Source organism: Hylobates moloch, unplaced genomic scaffold, assembly GCF_009828535.3.
Source record: "Hylobates moloch isolate HMO894 unplaced genomic scaffold, HMol_V3 SCAFFOLD_7, whole genome shotgun sequence".
NCBI lineage: Eukaryota > Metazoa > Chordata > Mammalia > Primates > Hylobatidae > Hylobates > Hylobates moloch.
In genome coordinates, this window is record NW_026652282.1 from 87,435,877 (window position 1) to 87,460,519 (window position 24,643).

Sequence of the window (24,643 nt, forward strand, 5' to 3'; positions counted from 1 at the left end):
AGAAGACATTTATGCAGCCAAAAGACACATGAAAAAATGTTCATCGTCACTGGCCATCAGAGAAATGCAAATCAAAACCACAATGAGATACCACCTCACACCAGTTAGAATGGCGATCATTAAAAAGTCAGGAAACAACAGGTGCTGGAGAGGATGTGGAGAAACAGGAACACTTTTACACTGTTGGTGGGACTGTAAACTAGTTCAACCATTGTGGAAGTCAGTGTGGCGATTCCTCAGGGATCTAGAACTAGAAATACCATTTGACCCAGCCATCCCATTACTGGGTATATACCCAAAGGATTATAAATCATGCTGCTATAAAGACACATGCACATGTACGTTTATTGGGGGCACTATTCACAATAGCAAAGACTTGGAACCAACCCAAATGTCCAACAACAATAGACTGGATTAAGAAAATGTGGCACATATACACCAAAGAATACTATGCAGCCATAAAAAATGATGAGTTCATGTCCTTTGTAGGGACATGGATGAAGCTGGAAACCATCATTCTCAGCAAACTATCGCAAGGACAAAAAACCAAACACCACATGTTCTCACTCATAGGTGGGAATTGAGCAATGACAACACATGGACACAGAAAGGGGAACATCACACACCAGGGCCTGTTGTGGGGTAGGGGAAGGAGGGAGGAATAGCATTTGAAGATATGCCTAATGTTAAATGAAGAGTTACTGGGTGCAGCACACCAACATGGCCCATGTATACATATGTAACTAACCTGCACGTTGTGCACATGTACCCTAAAACTTAAAGTATAATAAAAAAAAAGAAAATCACATGAACACAAAAATTTAAAAAAAACCATAGTTACTCTATTTTTGTACCAAACACTAGATCTTATTCCTACTATCTAACTATATTTTTGTACCCATTAACCAACCCCTCTTTATCCTCCCCTCCCACTACCCTTCTGAGCCTCTGGTAACCATCATTCTATTCTCTATCTACATGAAATGATGTTTTAACCTCCATATATGAGTGAGAACATACAATATTTGTCTTTCTCTTCCTGGCTTATTTCGCTTAACATAATGTCTTCCAGTTCTATTCATTTTGTTACAAATGACAGAATCTCATTCATTTTATAGTTGAATAATATTCCATTTTGAATATATACCACATTATCTACTCATCTTCTATTCATCTGTTGATAGACACTTAGGTTGATTCCATAGCTTGGCTATTGAGAAAAGTGCTGCAATAAACATGGGAATATACAGGTATTTCTTTGATATGCTGATGTCCTTTCTTTTGAATATCTGCCCAGTAATGAGATTGCTAGATCATATGGTAGCTCTATTTTTAGTTTTTGCAGGAACTGCCATACTGTTTTCCATAATGGCTGTACTAATTTACCTTCCTTCCAACACTATAGAAGCATTGCCCTTTCTCCACATTCTCACCAGCATCTATTATTGTCTTTTTTATAAAGCGCATTTTAACTGCGGTGAGATTATATCTCATTGTGGTTTTAATTTGCATTTATCTAATGATTGGTGATATGGAAAATTTTTTTCATATACCTGTTGGCCATTTATGTGTCTTCTTTTGAAATATGTCTATTAGGATTTTTTTGCCCATTTGTAGATTGGATTATTTGTGTTGTTTTGCTATTCAGTTGCTTGAGTCCTTTATATAGTCTGATTATTAATTCCTCTTCAGTTGAATAGTTTACATTTTTTTCCATTTTGTAGGTTGTCTCTTTACATTGTCGATTGTTTCTTTTGCTGTGCAGAAGCTTCTTAGTGTAATATAATCTCATTCATCCATTTTTTGCTTTGGTTGCCTGTGTTTTTGAGGTCTTAATCAGGAATTCCTTTCCCAGACCAATGTCCTGAGGCATTTCCCCAATGTTTTCTTCTAGCAGTTGTATAGTTTCAGGTCCCACATTTGTCTTTAATCTGTTTTGATTTGGTTTTTGTATTTGGCTAGAGATAGGGACCTAGTTTTATTCTTGCATATGGATATCCAGTTTTGCCAGCACCATTTTTTGAATAGACTATCCTTTTCCCAATGTGTATTTTTGGTGCCTTTGTTGGAAATAATTTGCCTGTAGCTGTGTCAATTTATTTCTGGTTTCCCTATTCTGTTATTTTAGTCTATGTGTCTATTTTTATGCCAGTAGCATGCTGTTTTGGTTACTATAGTTTTGTAGTATAATTTGAAGTCAAGACTATGATACCTCTAGCTTTGCTCATTTTACTCAGGACTGCTTTGACTATTCTGGTTCTTTTGTGGTTCCATATAAATTTTAGGATTTTTTTTCTATTTCTGTGAAGAATATCATTGGTAATTTGATAGAGATTATATTGAATCTGTAGACTGCTTTTGGTAGTATAGACATTTTAACACATTAATTCCTCTAATCCATGAACATGGGGTAGCTGTCCATTTTTTGTGTGTTCTTTTTAAATTTTTTATCAATTTTTCATAGCTTTCATTGTAAAGATCTTTCACTTCTTTGGTTAAATTTATTCTTAGGTAATTATTTTGTAGCTATTGTAAATAGGATTGCTTCCTTGGTTTATTTTTCAGATTGTTTACTGTTGGAATACAGAAATGCTACTGAATTTGTATGTTGATTTTGTTTCCCACAACTTTACTGAATTTGTTTATCAGTTCTAATAGATTTTTTGGTAGAGTCTTTAGGGTTTTTTTAATATAAGGTCATATAATTTAAAAACAAGAATAATTTGATTTCTTCCTTTCAAATGTGAATGCGCTTTATTTCTTTCTGTTTTCTAATTGCTCTGGCTTGGACTTCTATAGCTATGTTGAATAAAAGTGGTAAAAGTGGGCATCCTTGTCTTATTCCAAATCTTAAAGGGAAGGCGTTCAGTTTTCCCCCATTTAGTATGATTTAGTTAGCTGTGGGTTTGTTGTATATGGCCTGTATCACGTGGTCAGTATACTCTTAACGCATTCAATTCTTACAACAACCTTATAACATAGGTACTGTTATTATTGTTGTCTTCATTATTTATATGGGAGAAACTAAGGCACAGAGTGGTTAATTAACTTGCCAAGAATCCTCTGTTTATAAGGGGCAGAACTGAGATTAAAATTCAGGCAGACAGTATCCAGAGTTTGTTGTCATAATCACCAGGACAGTACTTACAACATAGTACATCATACCATAAGTAATTGATTATTTTTAAAAATCTAGGTATGAGAAAATAAATGTATAAGCTATAGTAGTAACAATGAGAACAGAAAAGAGGCTATGAATGCAATAGGCATTTTGGAGAAAGGAGCAACAGCATTTACTAAATCTCAGATTTGAATGACAAGGAGAGTGATTATATCAGTGATATTTAAAAAAATCTAAAGAGATCAAAGTCTTGGGAGGGGAAATAGTTTGGTTTCTGACATTCTGATATTAAGTTGATGGTAAGATGTCCAAGTAGAGGAACTATTAAGTAAGTGAAATATGGGACTGAACTCAGATTTGAAGACAAATCCCTTCAGACTCTTTGTCCAGAGTCTGCAGGCCATAGAGAGGTATGAAGAGAGAGGATAGAACCTAGAAGGAGCAAAGGCTTTCACCAGGTAGACATTTCCTCCTTTCTTTTTCCCGTAATATTATTATTGAAATACAATTCAACCTTAGTTTTAACTTTTTCCAGGCTAGGATGTTTCCTTGCTTCCTCATACTTTTCTCCACCAACATCAAATCATAATAGGATGCAGCCCATTCAGAAAAGAAGCCAGTTAACAAATTATGCCTTCAAAGGAAGAAAATTTCCTGTGATCCCCGATTGTGGTCTAAATTATGTTTATTATATATTTTATAAAATTCTGAACAGATATTGAACTATTTTAAATTTCTTAGATTTATTGCTTTTATACAAAAACAAACTTACAAATGAAATATAAATAAAACCACAAAACTAATAAATTTAAAATTAATTTTAATTATATTTGTTTTACTGAAAAGAATCACTGTTCAGAATGTGACTATGTACTACTGAAAAGTGCAGGTTTGTTAGAGTTGTACATGGCTAGATTTCTGTGTGCTACGAGGTGCTTTTAAGTCTCCACCACTTAGATTACAGTGTGCCATGATGTGTTTTTGTTCTCATGTGACATGAAGGCATCATTTATATACATTTATATGTGTACATTTATATACAGTACTACTTTGTGACAATATAATCATAAACAAATATGTAAAAGCTGGCACTTAAATAATGCAATAGTATCATCATGAGGTGATCACCTAGAACACCCAAAATCTATTTTCTTAATTTTTTTAATTCAAACATAAAGTTTGAAACATATACACACAAAAATATTATAGAAAAGTCCTGCCCTCCCAAAACTCTAGTTTGAAAAATATTAATTTGAAGGCAGGAGATAAATATACTGTCTTGTTGTAGCTTTATAAATTTGTACATTTTCCTAGCATGACTAAATTTATTCCTGCCTATGTGTTCATATAATGAACGTGGGATTTAGGAGACATGAGATCTCAAACTGGCTCTGCCATTATTCTATTATAGAATCTCAAGGAAAGTGTTTTACCTCCCTGGACCTCATTTTTCTCGTGTATAAAATGGGAATTGGAGAGGAAGAAACAGGATGAACCACATGATCTCTAATTAGGACTCCTTGTGATTTTCAAGTCAACCATACATTTGAATTTTAGAATGGATGATATACATTTCACTATATATGTATATGCACTTATGTGCACTTACTGATACAATGTTTACTTAACACCATGGATATTAGTTCATTTGCCAAGGAAGAATGTTACTCAAAATTCATGATAAAGAATTTTTTTTTTTTGCTGCTCTTTTGGACCTGTAATAAGATATTGTTAACCTACGTGTACTTCATAAAAACTTTCTCTATGTGCATTTTTTTTTTTTTTTTTTGAGACAGAGTCTTACTCTGTTGCCTAGGCTGGAGTGCAGTGGCACAATCTCGACTCACTGCAACCTCTGCCTCCCTGGTTCAAGCGATTCTCCTGCCTCAGCCTCCTGAGTAGCTGGGATTACAGGTGCACACCACCACGCCCGGCTAACTTTTGTGTTTTTAGTAGAGACGGGGTTTCACCATGTTGGTCAGGATGGTCTCGAACTTTTGACCTCGTGATCCACCCGCCTCGGCCTCCCAAAGTGCTGGGATTACAGGCGTGAGCTACGGCGCCTGGCCTCCCTTTGTGCATTTTCTAAAAAAATGTATCTAACTTAATGATTATGAGTAGACAGTTCTGTTGAATTTTATTTATGCAATCACATGACCATTTCTTTACTATGAAACATATAAAATTGTACTGTAAGTAAAACAAGTAGTTCCATTGTGTAATTATTTCATCATTACATATAATTTAATAAATATTTCTTTTCAAATTAGGGAATAACAGACTTGGCATTTGTATACTTTAAACACTGAAGACTCCTTCAGCTCCTAAAGAATTTAGGTTAATTTACAAAACAGAAAGTGATTGGCTTACATTATGCTTTGAATCTGTAGAAAATGGGTAATTGGGCCGGGCGCAGTGGCTCACGCCTGTAATCCCAGCACTTTGGGAGACCGAGGCGGGCGGATCACCTGAGGTCAGGAGTTCGAGACCAGCGTGACCAACATGGAGAAACGCCGTCTCTACTAAAAATACAAAATTAGCTGGGCGTGGTGGCACATGCCTGTAATCCCAGCTACTAGGGAGGCTGAGGCAGGAGAATTGCTTGAACCCGGGAGGCAGAGGTTGCAGTGAGCAGAGATCTCTCCATTGCACTCCAGCCTGGGCAACAAGAGTGAAACTCCATCTCAAAAAAAAAAAAAAAAAAGGGTAATTGAATAAAATAAACTATTCTATGAAAGTGTGAATTAGTAACTCTGACTATGTCGGCAGCCACAATTTTGCCTCCCTAAGCAAAGCATATAGAGTATACATGATCACATTAAGAAATACAGCAAGATGTTTTGGGTCAAACCAAATATTTTACCAAGGCAGTTTTTTGTTTTTTTGGTTTTTTTTTTTTTGCTATTGATGATTCAACACTAATACCATGAACAAGACAAAATGAATTGTTGTGAGCACAAATTTTCTACAAACATTATTTTAAAACTCGGCATATTTATGCCTATTAGTGAACACATCTTTATAATTTACAGCTTAACCTCTTCAGGTTTATAAGAGCAAGCCAGTTTGACCATTGGAAAAGAAAAAGGAGAGACAGAGCAATAACCACAGTCTCTGAAGAGGCCTACTGAGTAACGGTCTAGTTTATGCTTAAAATACTGGAAGGCTTGCATCCCTCAATCTCTCAGTCAATTACTTTAGTTCTTTGAAATCACCCCATTAATTAGGACAAATCCTGCGTTTTCTTGTGTCTAGATTCATCAGAGTTTTTTTGCATCTCTGTCTTATCCACAGTTTAGTTTTATATAATACAACCTGATAGCATCTTGTTATCATTTTGCCTTGATTTGCTTTGTGTCTTATTACATAAAAGGGGTACTAATCTTTGGGAATTCACTTCTTATTACAGTCAATTGAGATTTGTAACGAGATGCAAACTTATATTTTTATTATGAATAATTGGCTACAAAGGAATTTCTAGCATGATATGTTATCAGCATAAATTACTATGTTTTAATTGTAACGTATTTTTAAAATATGCTCACAGGAATGGTTTTTCTCCTACTTAGTTTTGTAGAAGATTATTTTGTGTCTTCCCACTTCATTCCTAGTATGGATTCCAAATATATCACTTGCTTGATGGTAGTATAATTTTATAATTATATTGTTATTGGCAATTCAGAAAATGATTTCTATAGTTTCTTTGACATAAAGTGGATAACCAGAATGAGTTGATTTTCATTTATCTTTGAAACCAATTATAATTTTAGTACCAACCAACAGTGGGCACTTAATTTGCCTGGTCTACAGATAACCAAGAAAAGATACTGCCATTCATTGATCTCCTCACTCTCTTCTATAACCGGAAGCTAGGCTGTAAATTGCCATTTTCTGTAAAAGTTGGTCCATTTGACTCCCTCTCTTAATTACCGAACACTACTGTTCTGATGGTTTTAACTTGATTATGTACAGTTGTTAGGCAAATACCAGTTAGGAGCTGTGAATGTTTTAGAAACACTTCCTCAGAATAATCGTGCTCAGTTTTTAAGGATAGGAACTGGAGGCTAGTTAGATATACATGTGATAAACAACAAATTACTCATCTCATGTTGTTCTTTATTGGGGGTATTTCTGTTTTTCTAGGGTGGAATAAATACAGAGGATGGTTCACTTTGCTCTGTCTGGATGAGAAGCTGTGATCTCCAGGATTGTTCTTTTTTAAATGAGATGAATGAATTTTCACCTTTAAGTAGGGTGCTTATATAATTTATTATTCAAACGAGAAAACTTTTGAGAACAAAAGAGGTTATTACTAACTGTTATGCTGGGACAACTGGCATGAATTGGGGATTTATGCCAGGCAAACTGTATTACATGGTCTGTCACCTTGGGACAACATGGAGATTTGCCTCCCCACCACTTCTCCCAACCCTGCCCCTCTCCATCCACTCACATCCCAGCCTAAGAAAATGTTCTGTGAGACATATATAGCTCAGGGGATCTTTGATTATACTGATGTGTGTTCCTCTGCAGGGATTACTTAAAAAATAAATATCCCCCTACTCATCTATCTTCAAATAAATCAAAACAAGCTTTTTCATTATGTTTCCATGTCTCCCTCCTCTGCTGTTGTGTCTCTTTAACAGTCAAACTCTCAGAAAGAAGATAAGATACCATGCTCTTTCTAAAATGTAAATATAATCATATCACTCTACTATGTAACACATTTCAATGGGTTTCCATTACTATGGACTTTGTGATCTGGCCCCTGCCTCAAATCCCACCATTCTCTACCTCCCTCCTTTTGCCAATCAAGAATCTCTTTCTGTTCACAAAGTAGTATTCCAAAGACATAGAAATATTCATATTGTTATATCCTAGATAGTAAGAAATGTGCCTACACATGAAAATTGCCCTATCATGTAGCACGGTGCCTGACCTATAATTGGCATTTAATAAATGTTGAATAAAGGAATGAATGAAGAGTTAAATGCCCCGAGAGAGAAATTTTATTTAAGGCAATCTATTTAAAATATGAATGAGTATATAGCAGCAATTATCCTCTTGATCTGCTTAGTTAAGAGTTTACTATATTGTTGGGCTCCTTTTTTTTTTTTTTTTTTTTTTTTTTTGTTAAAAAGCATAGAGATACTGCTTTATAACATAACATTCCCCCCACTGTCTTAAGGACCTTTAATATGCTTAAGGGAAGTTAATGTATTAATAATAGAAAGCCATTTCCTACGGCCTAATTAGCCATATTTCAATCTTTGTAATTCTGTATGAGAAAAATATCCTCACAGAGTTCAAGTATCTGTGGCATACGTTTTGGCCTCATATATCTAGGGTGAAAAGCTAACCTGGTAAATATGCATTCCAGATGGCTTTCATCAGATAAATCTAGTGCATAAGAGGCCCACTGATAAAAATGGAAGTTATAAAAAATTAATAAGTAAAGAAAATGGATGTTGAAATAAAGACCTGGGATAACCATCACGGATCTCACAATAATGCTTTACATTATAGCATGCAAAACACTTTTACGGACATTTTCTTCATTTAGTTCTTGGAATTGTGGGGAGAGACTCTGTAAAGTAGGTAAGGCAAGGTCGTTGTTGTTATCCATGTTTCACATATGATGAAACTAGCTTATGATATTTTGTTCATTTATTTCAGCCAGTGTTACTAGGCTTCACTTATTTATGAGACTTCAGAGTGAATAATAATCATGTTATAGGGTGCCCGAAGAAATCAATGCTATCTAAGGAATCGCAGTCCTTAGCATAACTTTGGTTTATTTAAAATGTGCTGATCTGTAAAACCAAACCACTAGGGTTTGAAGAAGACTGGCTGTATGTAAAGATTAGCAAGATGAAGATTAGCCAGGTCCTGTTGGCTACTTATTCTGAATCCTTAATAGGCTGAACTGGAAGCTAGTGAGGTTTTAATCAGTTGTCCATTTAGGACCCCTCGTCAGCACCAGTTCATAGGGCCTGTCTGAAATATTCTTAGGTAGCAGAGGTTGTACAGAAAGATCTTTGTGTTACTCTTCCCTCCTAAGCACGAAACACCAAAATGAATAAATGAATAAATCAATAAATTATACACTCTAATCTTGACCTCAGTGCATAAAAGCTAAGTAGAGCTCTAGACCAGGTACAATCACGTGGCACTTCAACGTATTTGAATTACTGAATTGTCACCAAAATATACATCAAGTATTTTTTTCACATTTAAGACATTGTACAACGTGCCATAGAGCTCAGGAGAAGATGAGGAACTTTGACAGTGACATTTTTTTAAGGTGCAAGTGGCATATTTGTGAGTTATGAGCCTTATTCTCTGTAGTCCTAATAATACATTTATCCCTCATAGAAAAAGGGTTTCATAAATCAGCCATGGCAATGTGCAATATTCTCAAATTCAGGTATGGAGATATATGTATAACTTTAGTATTCCCACTGGTTGTGCTGAAGTGTCGTTGAATGTGTGAGTATGTTTGTGTGTTTTCTCCAGATTCTGACTTTGATACAAACATTCAAAATCTTTAACAGACCCCCTTTTCAGGTTAGCAAATCTTAGTAAATGTCTGTTGGCTCTACTCTTTAAGTCTATGATACTTTTTTGCATCCATGTTAAAATTGGGATAACTGCTAGAAAATAATTAGAACTAATGTACTAGTATAATTAACCAATGAGTTCTTTCTGCCTGCTGCACAGACAAAATCAATTCACTAGGACTGCAGCATTGCCGTAAAGAAAGTTTAATTGACACAAGGCTGGCCACACGGGAGAAGAAGTTCTTGCTCAAATCAGTCCCCCTGAAGGCTCAGAGGTTAAGGTTTATCAAGGATAATTTGGTGGGCAGGGAGCTAGGGAATGGGTGCTGCTGATTGGTTGGGAATGTAATCATAGGGGTGTGGAAAATGGTCCTCATGCACTGAGTTGGCTTCTGGGTGGGAGGCCACAAAAACAGTTGAGTCCTGAGTCATGATTCTACCTCTGGGTGGGGTCAGTCATTTGCCAGAATGCAAAAGTCTGAAAAATATTTCAGAAGACCCATGTTAGGTTCTACAAAAGTGATGTTATCTACAGGAGTAATTGGGGAAGTTACAAATCTTGTGACCTTCAGAACAATGGTTTGTTGTTGTTTAACCACACCTACATCTTAGCAGAATTCATGTCCCTCTTATAAGCCTAACCTGTGGCCTTTTGTTAGTTTTACAAAGGTGGTTTAGTTTTGGGAAGGGCTATTATCATCCTTGCTTTAAGGTTAATCTATGAACTAAATTACTTTCAACGTTAGCTTCATCTATACCCAGGAATAACCAAAAGCAGCTTGGACATTAGAAGCAAGATTGAGTAAACTATGTCATATTTCTCTTACTGTCATAATTTTGTAAAGATGGTTTCCCTAGTTAAGAGAAATTTTCTAAGATTCTGGTGATCCCATGAAGACCTCAAATCAATACATATTTTTGAGTGTAAAAAAATACATATTACTCTGCTAGGCACTTTGACATATCTCTTCTCATTTAATTTACACAACTACACTCCGAGGGCATTATCCACCTCCCTATTTCATAAATGAGGAAACTGAGGCACAGATAATTAAAATGACCTATCTTAATCAAAGGTCTTTAACAAGTCATTGAATAATTTTGTTCTTTCCTAGGAAGTGAGTATAGCCAGCTTCACAGTTGATCATTTTAGCAATTGAGATGATGTTTGTGAAATGGCTTTGGATACTCTGAACTGTCATGAGAAGTTTGTTTGTTGTCTAGTTTTACCAGTAGTGCTGGATTGCCTAATGGGCAGGCTAATCATGCATTTATGGCATTAGCAATGCAGCATATCTATAAATCTTGGTGAATTATTTTAAAGCATGAAAGTAGCCATTAGAAAAAGATCTTTTTGGATTTGCTAAAACTTATTTTATATTTTAGAGTTGCGTTTACTTTGAATTACCTGTTTGGGCATATGATCTTTTCAGAACTGAAGGCCTCTAAATGTCTTAATCTAGCTCCTTACTGCATTTTGGATGTTTGAGAACTCATTTATTCATTCAATCATTTACCATTTCTAAAATCTACAAAGAACTGACTTTTCCTTTCTTCTCATATTCTTAGATAATCAGTCACCCTTCTTTGAGAGTCAACTGGCATTACATTAGTTTAGGCCCTCATTATCTCTTACTTGGGCCATTGTAGCAACCTAGTAACTACTCTCCCATGTTCAGTCTTTCTCTTCTTATAACCTATTTAATTGCTACTTATAAATTGACCTTACCAAAACTCTCCTTCTTTCATCAGGAACCTGTAAAGGATCTCTATTGTTTACCATATCAAGACCAACCCCTCTGTGGTATTTTCAAGATCTTCAAATACTGACTCCTGTCCACCTATTTAGTCTCTTTTTCACTGTGTCCCTAGTCTTCTGTTCTGCTTAACCTGATTTTCTCATTGTTTTCTACACAAGCTATGCTCATTCCTACATCCAAGATTTTGCTCTTGGTATTGCTCTGACATGTAATGCTTTTTCTCCTTTTCTCCATATATCCAAATTTTCACCAACCACCAACATTCAGCTCAAGTTCTGAATCCTCTGTGAAGTCCTCTCTGCTACTTCAGGTGATACTCAACTCTCCTTCCTATGGTTACCCTATTATAATTGTGGCATATATTTTAGTAACTAATTGCCTTCTAATTATTTTATATGTGTTGGTTTTACCTCTATAACCAAACTGTAACTCCCCAGAAAGTATAGCAGAATACTACATAGTAAATACTAAATAAATAAATATTTTTATTGGTTTATTAGCCAAGTAGTATAGAGACTCTATGAATTTTAAATTACCTAATGTGACTAGATGGAATTAGGAATAGTGATTAGAGTACTTTATGTCTTTTTAAAATTCATAAATATATATATAGGCTTTATTCAAACACTCAAAGTTTGAAATTGGAAGCCACTTCTCAAACCAGTCTGCCCCCTCTGAGGCTGAAAGGGTTCTCACGTATATCCTCATGGAGCCATCATAAAGAAAAAGAGATATTCTTAATTTTTTTAATTAAAAAAAAAGAAAAGAAGAGATATTCTTAAACTCATTTTAGAGATGAGTAGAGGCTGAGAAGAGTATAATGAGGAAGAGATGCTTTATTTCGTAAGAAAGAAAGGTGAGAAACAAAGACATTCCAGATGTATAGAGCACTGGAAAAGAGACATCGTATATATCTTCAGTACATTCAGTGATGTATAAATAGTACAATATGGCTGGAACCTCAAGTTGATTCAAGGCAAGTGAATGTAGGGAAATAAAAGATGTGGTTTGAAAAAAATCTCAGTGTGTCCAAAATTGAGCTCATCACATTTGTCATCCCCTTCCCAAATCTTTTTATCTTCCTTCCCAGTGATTGTTCCACCACCCACCCAGTTTTTTAAGTCAAAAATTCAGATGTCATCCTTGACTTTCTCTTTTTTCTTCTCCTCTCTATACAGCCAAATGCTAGGTTCTGCTAAGTATGCATGTAAATTAACCTGGGAAATTGTTAGAAATGCAAATTCTAAAGTTCAACACCAGCTACTAAATCAGAAGCCCTGGGGATGGTGCCCAGCTCTCTGTTTTATCAAGTCCTCCAGGGGATTTTTTTGCATGAGGAAGTTTGAAAGCCATTGCTGCAGGCAATGAGGAGTCATTGAGAGGCTTGAAGCAGGAAAATGACCTAGTAGAATATGCATTTTAGAAAGGTCATTCTGGTATTTATAAGGAAGACAGATGTTAAGGGAGCAAAATTAAAGGTAACAGAACTAGTTAGTAGAATACAAAAAATAAGCTAATAAAAGACATAGAGGAAAAGATAAGTTTGTAAGGTATTAAAGAGCTAAAATTGATAATTTATGTTACCATTCGGTTGCACATGGTAAAGAAGAGGGAGTGATAGGTGTCTGGTCTTGCACACTGAGTAAATATAATGATCAGGGTTTGGGGAACTATCATCAATGCCCCTTCCTTCCTTCCTTCGTTCCTTCCTTTTATTAATAAAGTTGAGATGACTTTATGGTAATCAGGTATAAATATTTTTTTAAACAATTGTCTCCTTGAGTCTGGACCTTGGGAGAGAGGTCAGGCTTATCGATAAGGATTTTGGAGTCAACAGTATACTAGCTGGTAATAGCTACTGCCTGAATGGATTAAATAACATAAAAGACAAATCTTTTCCTCTATGTCTTTTATGTTATTTAATCCATTCAGACAGTAACTATTACCAGCTAGTATACTGTTGACTCCAAAATCCTTATCTACAGGCCTGACCTCTCTCCCAAGGAAGGAAGCATTTCAGGGTGAGAAGAGAACCAAGGATGAAGTCCTTGATAAGACCAATACTTAAGGGAGGTCTCCAGGGAATCCTGACTAATGGTTAAAGAGTAAGGGAGAGAACCAGAAAATTGATATCATGCTGGTAGAGGAGGATAGAATTTCAATGAGACTAATAGTGTTGAATGCCATAGATAGGTCAAGTAAGATAACTAATTAGTTATATTAGTTAGTACATAAGTTCCAAACCCCTGGGCCATGGACCAGTATCAGAACCAGGCCTCACAACAGGAGGTGAGTGACAGGTGAGTGAGCGAAGCTTCATCTGTATTTATAGCTGCTCCCCATCACTCACATTACTGCCTGAACTCTGCCTCCTGTCAGATCAGCAGCAGCATTAGATTTTCATAGCAGCACGAACCCTATTGTGAACTGTACACGTGAGGGATCTAGGTTGCATGCTCCTTATGAGAATCTAATGCCTGATGATCTGTCACTGTCTCCCATCACCCCCAGATGGGACCATCTACTTGCAGGAAAAATAAGCTCAGGGATTCCACTCATTCTACATTATGGTGGGTTGTATAATTATTTCATTACATATTGTAATAATAATAGAAATAAAGTACATAATAAATGTAATACACTTGAGTCATTCTGAAACCTGCCACCTCCCCAGTCCATAGAAAAATTGGCTTCCATGAAACCAGTTCCTTATGCTAAAAAGGTTGGGGTCATTGAGTTAGGGGATCACTGTCTTTAGCAATTACAACTTCAAGGAAGTTTTGAGAGCAGAAGATGGCAGTACATTAAGGAGTAAATTGGAATAAATAAATGGAATTTTTAGCTATTACTAGTTTATGAAAGGAAGGAAAGAAAGAGGGAGTGACAGCTAGACTGAGAAAAAACGTCAATGGGATTTTCTTTTATTGACAAAGAGAATGTACGTTTACAATCTGAAAGAAAAAGTGAATTGGGAAGAAAAATTTGAAGATACATAGAGAAACAGAAAACTTGATGGAATAAGATCTCAAAGAATAAGTGAGGAGATAAGATCCACAGCAGAGTAGGAGGTATTAGCTTCAAATATTGTATTTCTATTGTCTCTTAATGCATTGGCCTCTCCCAAGTAAATTGAGAACCCCTCAAGTGAATAGACATAGTCTTTTTCAGTCCCTAGTTTAGGGCTCAAAAAATTTTTTGCTGAATGAATTAAGATCATTTCTTGATATACTTTGATGCTTCTTCTCTCCCCCACTTACTCTTCTTTTTTCCCCAATTTTCCATCCTTAGCTATCTTCTCTTGTCACTGTATTCAATTGCTCCAGGAGATCTCAAAAATGCCTAAAGTTTCTTTTTTTGAGGCAGGAGATTGAGATGTGACTAGACCTTTTATACTCAGAGTAATGCTGAATCATTAATTATACCGTCCCTTCCTGTTTGCCTTCCCATGGAGCCACACTAAGTAGAATTGGATTGGATTTGAGGGTTGTTTTCCAACATGCTGCAGACACTTGATATACAACCTTTTATTTTTTTATTTTTATTTTTGGCAGGCCCCCTTCTTAACCCTACAACCTCAGAAACTTTCCATTTTTGTACCTGCTCAGTTCTTCCAGTAGAAAGTAACTCTTGATGCATAGCGTCTTGGACTGGGAAGGTCATTAGAGTTTTTTGATGATGATTCCAAATGCAACAGAATATCTTGCCTGTTTCAATAGACTTTCCTTTGTTTTGACTTTGTTGACCTATCATTTGCTGAATGATATAAGCAGCTTCACAGTAAAAGAGGGTATATTATACACAGGTTGAAGCAGGGTAAGTATTTTTGTCCTAAGAGAAAAATCTGATCTAAAGATATTTGATTTTTTTGTGTGTGTGTATATAATTAGGAATGACCATTTGAAGTAGAAGCAGAGATGTCCAAGAGCCCAATTTTCAAAGTAATAATTTGCTATATTTATTTCAAAGTAAGGCTCTATGGCTAATTTTAGGAAAGGCCTTGGAAATGAACCAACATGCTTTAGGAAGATTCAGATGTTTAGTTTTAAACCTTTCCATACATGCTTTAAAACATTCTAATAGTTATCTGTGAAAGAAATGCGTTTTAAATATAAGAAAAAAAGGCTATTTCCTTTTCAGTGCCTTTCTACAGCAACTGAAAGTTAAATTAGAATGCCAGCTGTTATAAGGAGCATGTTAATCTTCCTCTAGGGCAAGACCGTTCTTCTGATCTTCTCCTGTTTTCTCTACAGTGCCCAACACAGTACAGAGAAACTAGTGGAAACTTAGTCCGTACTTGTTGACTTGAAAGTTTACAGAAACATTTTGTCCTCTACAACCTCCTTCAGACTATCCCTGTCGACCCTATATTTAGAAAATGGGTTCTTGTCTAAGTCTGGAGACAAGGTTATATCTGTGGAACAGATGCTCATTATAGTTCACATGCATATTGAACAAAAATTCAGAAAAGCAATGAGGTGAATTTTATAATCTTCAGAAATCCCCTTGAAAGAGCCACAAGAATAGGAAGCTGGTGCATATCATCTTCATTATTTGTCTGCTCTCTAATTGGCACCACCAATGTTTTGGGTTCCAATTCATTGACCCATGTTTTTATTCCTCTGCTTTTTCAAAAAAAATATAAACTTTAAAAGACGCTCTGTTATGCCACTTGACTGGTTACTTTTTGTACTTATCCTTATAAGCAGTGTATAGGTCAAAATCAATGTAAATATTACCTGTACCTCTCAAGCAGTCTCTCCCCTTACCATCCCTATCCTTCTTAGGGGTCGCTTTCTTAATACTCCAAACATATGCTTTTCTCTATCATAGAACTGATCACCCTATATTGTAATTGCCTATTATGTTTGTCTGTGTCCCCCATATTGAACCGCGGGCAGAAACTATCTTCCATTTTTGTATCTCCTGTACCTGACACAAAGTCTGGCATATAATAAAATATTCAATATATATTTGTTGGATGAATGAATGTATGATGTTCCAATATAGCCAAATTTGCCAGTCTACTTTTAAGGCCTTCATTAATCTGATGCTATTTTAATTTTTCAACTTCATTTATTTATGAGCACATATTATGTTCCAAGCACTATAGATATAATGGTAAATAAAAATAGAAATTATCCCTACTTTTATAAAACTAATAGTTCAGTGGAGGAGGCAGACATATTATCACACAAATAAGTATAAAATTATAGCTGTGGTGTCTTGAATGAGAGGTACATAGTGCTGTAAAGGCTAATAATGGGGCAGGGTGGGAAGTTTTCCTAATCTAGGAGGAAGTGATACTTAATCTGGGATCTGAAAGACAATTAGCATTAGTTAAGTAGAAAGCAAAAGAAAATATTCTAGGAAGTGAGAACAGTGTCCTGTGCGGTAGAATCAGAGGCAGCAGAAGGGAGAGATGAAGCTGGAGAAGTAAGCAGGTGCTAAATCGTGTATTACCTTACAAACCATGTTAATGAGGTTTTGTCTTTATTCTAAAAGCAACAGAAAACATATCCTACAACATTCTTGGTCTTTCTGTTCTTTTTCAAAACCACAAATCTTAGTCTTTGTACTTCTAATCATACCATCCTCTACTTGTATTATAGTCACCACCCTTTTCCACTGGTTCAAATCTTGTTTTTTGTTCAGGTATAGTTCAAGTCTTATGTCCTTTAAGATGACTCCTGTATTAGTTCAGTCTAGACAGAATAACCTTTCATATTGTATAGCACAAATTTATACTGTTTATATACTTATTGTGTGGGCTTTTATATCATCCTACCTTATACTTTTATGATGATTTCATACATGACTTTTCACTCAAGAGACTGTGTAATATTTGTTTTCTGAATCCCTCTTAAATATCTATAGCCCAGTACTTGATTCACACTGGATTCCCAAGATATACTGAGCCATGAAACTTGATATAAACCAAATCTTAGAATATATTAAGGGAAATACTTTGATCCTAATGCTCTTGGTGATGACACAAGCGCATCCATTTGAAAAATAGAAAATGCAGTTATATTACCTGGTTTTATTGGCTACATCATAGCAATTACTTCACTAAGTTAACTTGTCTTTTCACTGCATTTATCAATCTGCATTTTACTCATTCAATAAAAATATACTGAATGTAGATTATGAAGCAGCTACTGTGTAAGTAGGGACTGGGAATTAAAAACTGAATACAATATGGTCTTGACTATTATCTTGCTCTGTTTTGTGCTGCTATAACAGAATATCTGAGACTGGGCAATTTATAATGAACAGAAATGTATTGGCTCACAATTCTGGAGGCTGGAAATCTGATACTGAGGTACCACCAGGTTTGGTAATTCTGATTCCAAAATGGTGCCTTCAGCACTGTGTCCTCCAGAGGGGAGGAACAATTAATATTCACATGGCAGAAGGCAGAAGATCAAAGAGATAAAAAGAGGACAAACGCATTCCTTTATAATGGCATTAATCTCACTCATGAGGGTGAAACCTTCATGGCCTAATCACATCTTGAAAGTCCCACACTTTCATATTGTTAAAATTGTAATTACATTCCAGTATGAGTTTTGGAGGGGCTGAACATTGAAACTATACCAGTCATCACAGAGCTAAAAATATGGTGTCCATAGCTATTAAAAATCACATTTCTGTTGCCAAAAGGTTATATGAGATTGGTTGACATTCAGGATCCTTAAGCAGAGTACAAATGATGTATTTCATTTTCACAGGAAATGTAGCCTCACCATAAGTTTATGGATACAAAGTCTGGATATTGTGGAATGTGCTCAGCATTAAAGTAATGCAACAAAAATTATTTCCTCTGTGAGTATTATAGTCTTTGATATTGAACCTTTAGGCACTGTACAGGTAATACTCTGTGAAAAGCAGAGTTTTATAGGGATAACAATTCATCTATACTTTTAAGTAAGGCTAGGTAAAATTTCTTCCAATTGTGAGGCAGTCCAGAGCTAGGACTCCCTTAGGTTGGTGATTTTCTTTATGAAGCCATTAAGAAGTTACGAAGGTATCTAGAGATAGAGATCATCAGTCAGTGATTGATTATTAGCTTTTTTAAAAGAAAGACTTTGGCCAAGTATATGAAATTCTGATTACCCTAATTCTTATGAAATCTTAGGGTAACTGTTAATTTAAAGTAATTAAACATTAAAACATTAATATAAATTCTTAATAATTTAGTTAACTCTTTGAGTTAACCAAAGCCTGACTAAAATCTTTGTCCTAATAGAGGAGACACAGAAAACTACTTATTCTATTAATTAGCATACATTTTAAAGTATCCTGAAGGTAACTAGCAAAGTTTAGGTGCTTGAAAAAAATTGTCACTTTCCTAATCTGCCATTTGAAGAAAAATGCTCCTAAAATTAAACCATTACTATGTTTTGTTCATGAGACATGTTACATCAGGGGATGTTTCCTAAAGGTTTCATAGAGAAGTAGTCAATACAACTTTCAAAAATGAAAATAAAATTTAAAAATAACCTAACATTAATTTTGACTCCTTTTTTAAAATCTTCAGTTATTTCATCTGAAGCAATACAGAGTTGCAAAGCATTATCACTCAATCATAAGGATCTTTCAAAAATTATACCACCCTGCTATGAAAGACTCAATTTCAAAATATTAATGATTACAAACCAGAGCTTCTGTAAACATACATCTCAACTTTGAATACTGACAACACTTTCAGCAAGATAAGGATGACAAGAAAACGTAGTTTCCTAGCCTGTTTTCAAAGCACATATACATTTTTAAAAGGTCGAGGGGAGGGACATTGTAAGAATGCATTATTATAGCTTTTTACTGAACTGATTTACTTTACATACCTTTTTGTTCATATCTTTTATGTCTCCATCATAGTAATTGTATTCTTATATGATGAAAATAGGATGAAACAAAATCACTGAGAATATACACACTGTCTTTGTTCCTGAAGGACAAACGGTGACCCAAGTCATGGGCTGCTTTGGCTTTGATTAAAATTAAAATCTTGTACAGATTCCAGTTCTGAACATATGTCTCATACTCTATGCGCTCACATTAGGGTGCGTTAAAAATATTTTATGCTAACAGATTACAGTAGGTAACAGTATGCCTTTGTTTTCTACAAAAGAATGAGTCAGTGAATTGTTCTACTTAGTGGTTAAAAGACTAGCTAAAGATGCAAATGTATCCCAATAGCTCTAAATCCCACTGTAATTCTTCCTAATTTAAGGTATTTATGAACTCATAACAGAGGCTCAAGCTGTTCATATTTCTTGCTTATTTTATTTATCTTTCTCTTATTACCTGTTCTACTCTAAGCTTTGCAAATCTTGAAAATCCTAAAAATGTCAAAGGAGAGACTTCACCAATTAAAGTGTGCTGCAACATAGTGGAGAGAATGGAATCATTGTGTGGTTCATATAGAACTGCATGATTTATATGAGTTTTCTTTCCTTCCCATGATTTGTTGTAGCAACCAACTTCACATAGTCATGTAAAAATTAGAGGGTTCTAAGTTCTTCCAATTGGCTCTGTATTTCAAAGTACCTGTTGAACTAGGCAAACAGAATAGCATCATTTTTTTTTAATAATCAGTGATTTTGGTGAAACAGGTGGAAGATACATTTTTGTTTCCAAATGCTTTCTAAGAATGACTATAAATGCACAGTTTATTAAAGAAATTCAACAATGCCATTTCCCTGGTGCTTCTCTACCAAGTAAATGACATTTTGAAATATTATTTTTTTTTCTAAAATATAAAAGACCTACCCAGCCATTATATAAAATGAGGAAACTCTTGTTGTGTTAACATCTTGAATCTAGTCTCAGGGAAGCTGTTTTATGAGATTTACTGGTGCAATTTTGTTGCAGATGCTCATGATTTATAGGAAAGCTCATGGAAACAGACAGAATCTGTATAAAGAACCAAAATAAAAACAAAAACATTAGGTAACTCACATGAGGTGGATGTCACATTCATCATGTTTTTGTCATTTTGGTTTAATGTTCATGTCTTGGGGAGTATTTGAGAGTCATGCTATGTGACCTTCAGATCCCTGTAGAGTGGTTCAGGTTCAAACTCCTGGAAGGCTCACATGTGATAAGGTTTGGGCTACTACCTTTCTCAGCCTGTGAAATTTGAGACTTTCCCCACATTTTCCCCTGACCAGTGTATCCAAACTTCCACACCTCCAAACGGCCATTAAATCTTGAACTCCTACTGCTCTCATTCTCTTTCTTCCCTCTTTTGTTAACGTAATAATTTACCAACCAGTTTTTCTTTAGGAAACAAAAATGTATTGCTGCCTACTCTGATGTTTGCACAGTGTTTTAGAAGGCAAACTTCTTATAGATGGTATACAGCCTGGTGCTTCTCCCTTCCAAAGTGCTTTATACAGTGCTAGTTATAAAGTTGATGTTCATCATTGGCCTATTAATTGATTGATCCTTGTGTCCTGTCCCTCAACTAGTCTTAGACATTGTGTTTAGAAGATAAATAGAGCAGGGAATTTTTCATCTGGCCTCATTGTTCCTCCAATCACAGAGATGTGAGCCCACCTAGTGACAAAGTACTAGAAAAGAGAGCAGACTGTCAGTTTCATCCTTGTCTGTCAGAGCATGAGACTGGTTTGGATGACTTTGCCTAGTTGTTGTTAAGCACATTCTCATTTCCCGTGTTAAGCCTTATAGATCAACTAGACTAGAGTAGTGCCATGATATGTTCTCACCTCTTTTCCCAGCCCCTAGGTTACCTCATCACACCACCATGGATTAGACTGTTAGTATTTGTTGCTTTTATTACAGATGATTTCTAATATGTAATTTATTATCAATAAAGGATGATGCTTTATTCTTCCTTGAAATTTTCTGTTCTCCCTCCCCTTTTTTTCCTATTCTGTTCAGGGACTGGAGGGATGAGGCACATTTATTCCCAAAAAGGAGAGCAGATATAGTGGTTGGTAGGGATGGCAGGATCTCCTGAACTCCTACTGCTGAACTTACAATTCTATATTTTGCATATTTATATTCAAATGGTTCAACACATATATAGGAAAGGATCCTACAGGACCCTACAGTTTCCAGAACTGATGATTTGTCATCTGAAAAGGTATTTTTCTTCATAGCTTGAGAAGACGTTAAAGCAAGGCTGTTAGTATACATTCAATCTAAAATTCAACAAAAGATTCCTCTTGTTTACAGAATGAAATAAATGCATATTAATATATTTTGCCGTACTTTCACAAGATTTTATTTGCTACTACATAGACACCTAGGTTATATGCTACCCTAACCAATAAAAATTCTATGACCAAGTTTATGTATTTCCTATACAAGAAGATTTTTTGTATGTTTTGAAACATTCTAAGACAGTAGTGTTTATTCTCACATATGGTTATATACATATATATAGAGAGAGAGATTTGTTTTTGATAAGTGATGTATGGTTCATGTAAGTGTCTTTACAATGTATTATATTTAAGGTTTGATTTTGTAGACATGTTTAGTTTGATTTTTGGAGTTTCAAAGCTTGTGAAAATCATTTTGGTTCAGAATAATAAAATAAGTTAGACAATGAAATTTATATGCATTTTCATATGTCTGTACAGAACTTGATATAAATACTCAAACATTCTTCCTTTATATAACTTTAGGTTTAACTTTGATTTGATTTAGTAACATAAGATTAACAGTGATATAAATTTTGGTTCCTCTGGAGAAAGAAATACTTGAGACCACTAAAATTAAAAATCTTGCATTAACATCCTATAATTTTATGAAAATTTAATAAGCTTCAGAAAATATAATATATTTGGAGCCCTTTATAACATAGTGTAGCATTTGCTTGGAACATGGAATGAAAGTTAAGAGTGAAACCCAGGTTTTAGCCAAGGGCAGGAAGGTGGCAAAGGGAGGCGAATCCGAGTGGTTGGAGGGAGGGGAAGGGCGGGAGGAGAAAAAGGTGAGAGGAGGACCAGGTGGGAGGGTGGCGGCTCACTCAGGACCCAGCGGGGGCAGCGCAGTGAGGCAGGTGACCCTGTTCCTGAACGGCAGCCCCAAGAACGGAAAGTGTAAGAGACTTAAATGAATATGACTGATTGTCACACAAAAAAGGTGTGTCTTACTTCAGCACTCGACATTCAAGAAATGTTTATCAAAGACCTGCTGTAAGCTAGGTGGTTGCTGTATAGGGAACTTTATCTGATTTGCTTTCTGTGCCCAGCAGTAAACTCGGCATAAAAGCCACCAGTGTGTATAATGGGAAAGGTGGACTGATTGATGATATTGCTTTGATCAGGGATGATGATGTTTTGTTTGTTTGTGAAGGGGAGCCATTTATTGATCCTCAGACAGATTCTAAGCCTCCTAAGGGATTGTTAGGATTCTACACAGACTGGCTGACATTAAATGTTGGAGGGCGGTACTTTAAAACTACACGCGTTACTCCTACCAGGTTGTAGCATGCATCGTTTTGAGAGAGCAGCTGGGATTGAGTATACTCTTGACTTAAATATGTTTGTTTATAAAGACAAATGGAGAAATCAATTTTTTCCCTGAATTCTAAGGAGCACTTTGGTGAATAAGGAACCTGACAGTATGCTGGCCCACATGTTTAAGGACAAAGGTGTCTGGGGAAATAAGCAATATCATAGAGGAGCTTTCTTAATTGACCGAAGTCCTGAGTACTTTGAAACCATTTTGAACTACTTGCGTCATGGACAGCTCATTGTAAATGATGGCATTAATTTATTGGGTGTGTTAGAAGAAGCAAGATTTTTTGGTATTGACTCATTGATTGAACACGTAGAAGTGGCAATAAAGAATTCTCAACCACCGGAGGATCATTCACCATTATCCCGAAAGGAATTTGTCCGATTTTTGCTAGCGACTCCAACCAAGTCAGAACTGCGATGCCAGGGTTTGAACTTCAATGGTGCTGATCTTTCTTGTTTGGACCTTCGATACATTAACTTCAAAATGGCCAATTTAAGCCGCTGTGATCTTGCACATGCAAATCTTTGCTGTGCAAATCTTGAACGAGCTGATCTCTGTGGATCAGTGCTTGACTGTGCAAATCTCCAGGGAGTCAAGATGCTCTGTTCTAATGCAAAAGGAGCATCCCTGAAACTGTGTAATTTTGAGGATCCTTCTGGTCTTAAAGCCAATTTAGAAGGTGCTAATCTGAAGGGTGTGGATATGGAAGGAAGTCAGATGACAGGAATTAACCTGAGAGTGGCTACCTTAAAAAATGCAAAGTTGAAGAACTGTAACCTCAGAGGAGCAACTCTGGCAGGAACTGATTTAGAGAACTGTGATCTATCTGGGTGTGATCTTCAAGAAGCCAACCTGAGAGGGTCCAACATGAAGGGAGCTATATTTGAAGAGATGCTGACACCACTACACATGTCACAAAGTGTCAGATGAGAATTTTAGGGGCTGGAGGAAGATGTACAAGATGAAAATGTTTTCCTTATCACTTTTCTTTCTCCACCCACTCAGTTGTCTAGAAGAAATAACACTGTAAAGAAATTAAAAAAAAAAAAAACATTCAGAGGATTATGCTTGTTCTGAGCGGTGCATAAGGGAAAAAACTGACTTTTTTTCCATATTCTGATTTTTAACAGAAAAGCACTCATTTAATAGATGCAGGGAAACTAGATATTGCTGCCTATTGCAAGGGGTAGGGGGGTTTAACCTGGTTTTATGACCAGGAATAGTATCTATTATATTTGCTTTTAAATAGGCATGATGTGGAAATACCATCTTGGTTTGAGATGCATTTGAGGATTTTAATTTATGGAAAGCACAACATATGCAATTATATTTATTGAATACCTAGATGCGGTATGGATATTTAAATTGTTAAAACTTTATGAAAACTTGGAAAAGGTTGTTCAGGTTTATAAATAGCTTTAGTGATGCCTCCCCTCTTTAAATACCTGTCATACCATATGAATATAGTGAGATCAGACTCCCTAAGACTCTTTTCAGGTTCATTTTTATAATGTTTACTTTTTAGGACAAAACAGTAGCTAAATTAAAGTAATATCCAGTTCTTACTGATTGAGACAGAGTGGAAAGAAAGACATCATTGTACTTCACTGTCATTCCAAAGGTACAGTGGAACTCCGGATGGAGGAATAACTTGCCTATCACTACAACACTTATAAATGAGAATTTCTCAGAATTTCATTCTA

The 24,643-nt window shown here is 35.6% G+C and overlaps 2 protein-coding genes across 2 annotated transcripts in view; both read left to right on the forward strand.

The window, feature by feature from the left end:
- The window catches only part of IL1RAPL2 (interleukin 1 receptor accessory protein like 2), a 1,126,326-nt gene that overhangs the window by 736,069 nt on the left and 365,614 nt on the right, over positions 1–24,643 (forward strand). The gene's annotated exons all lie outside the window — the stretch shown is intronic.
- Positions 13,695–23,883, forward strand: LOC116812218 (BTB/POZ domain-containing protein KCTD9-like). The gene is given in 3 exon segments (XM_058441816.1): positions 13,695–13,730; positions 22,622–22,899; positions 23,015–23,883. Coding segments are annotated over 3 exon segments (1,170 nt in total). The 3' UTR covers positions 23,871–23,883.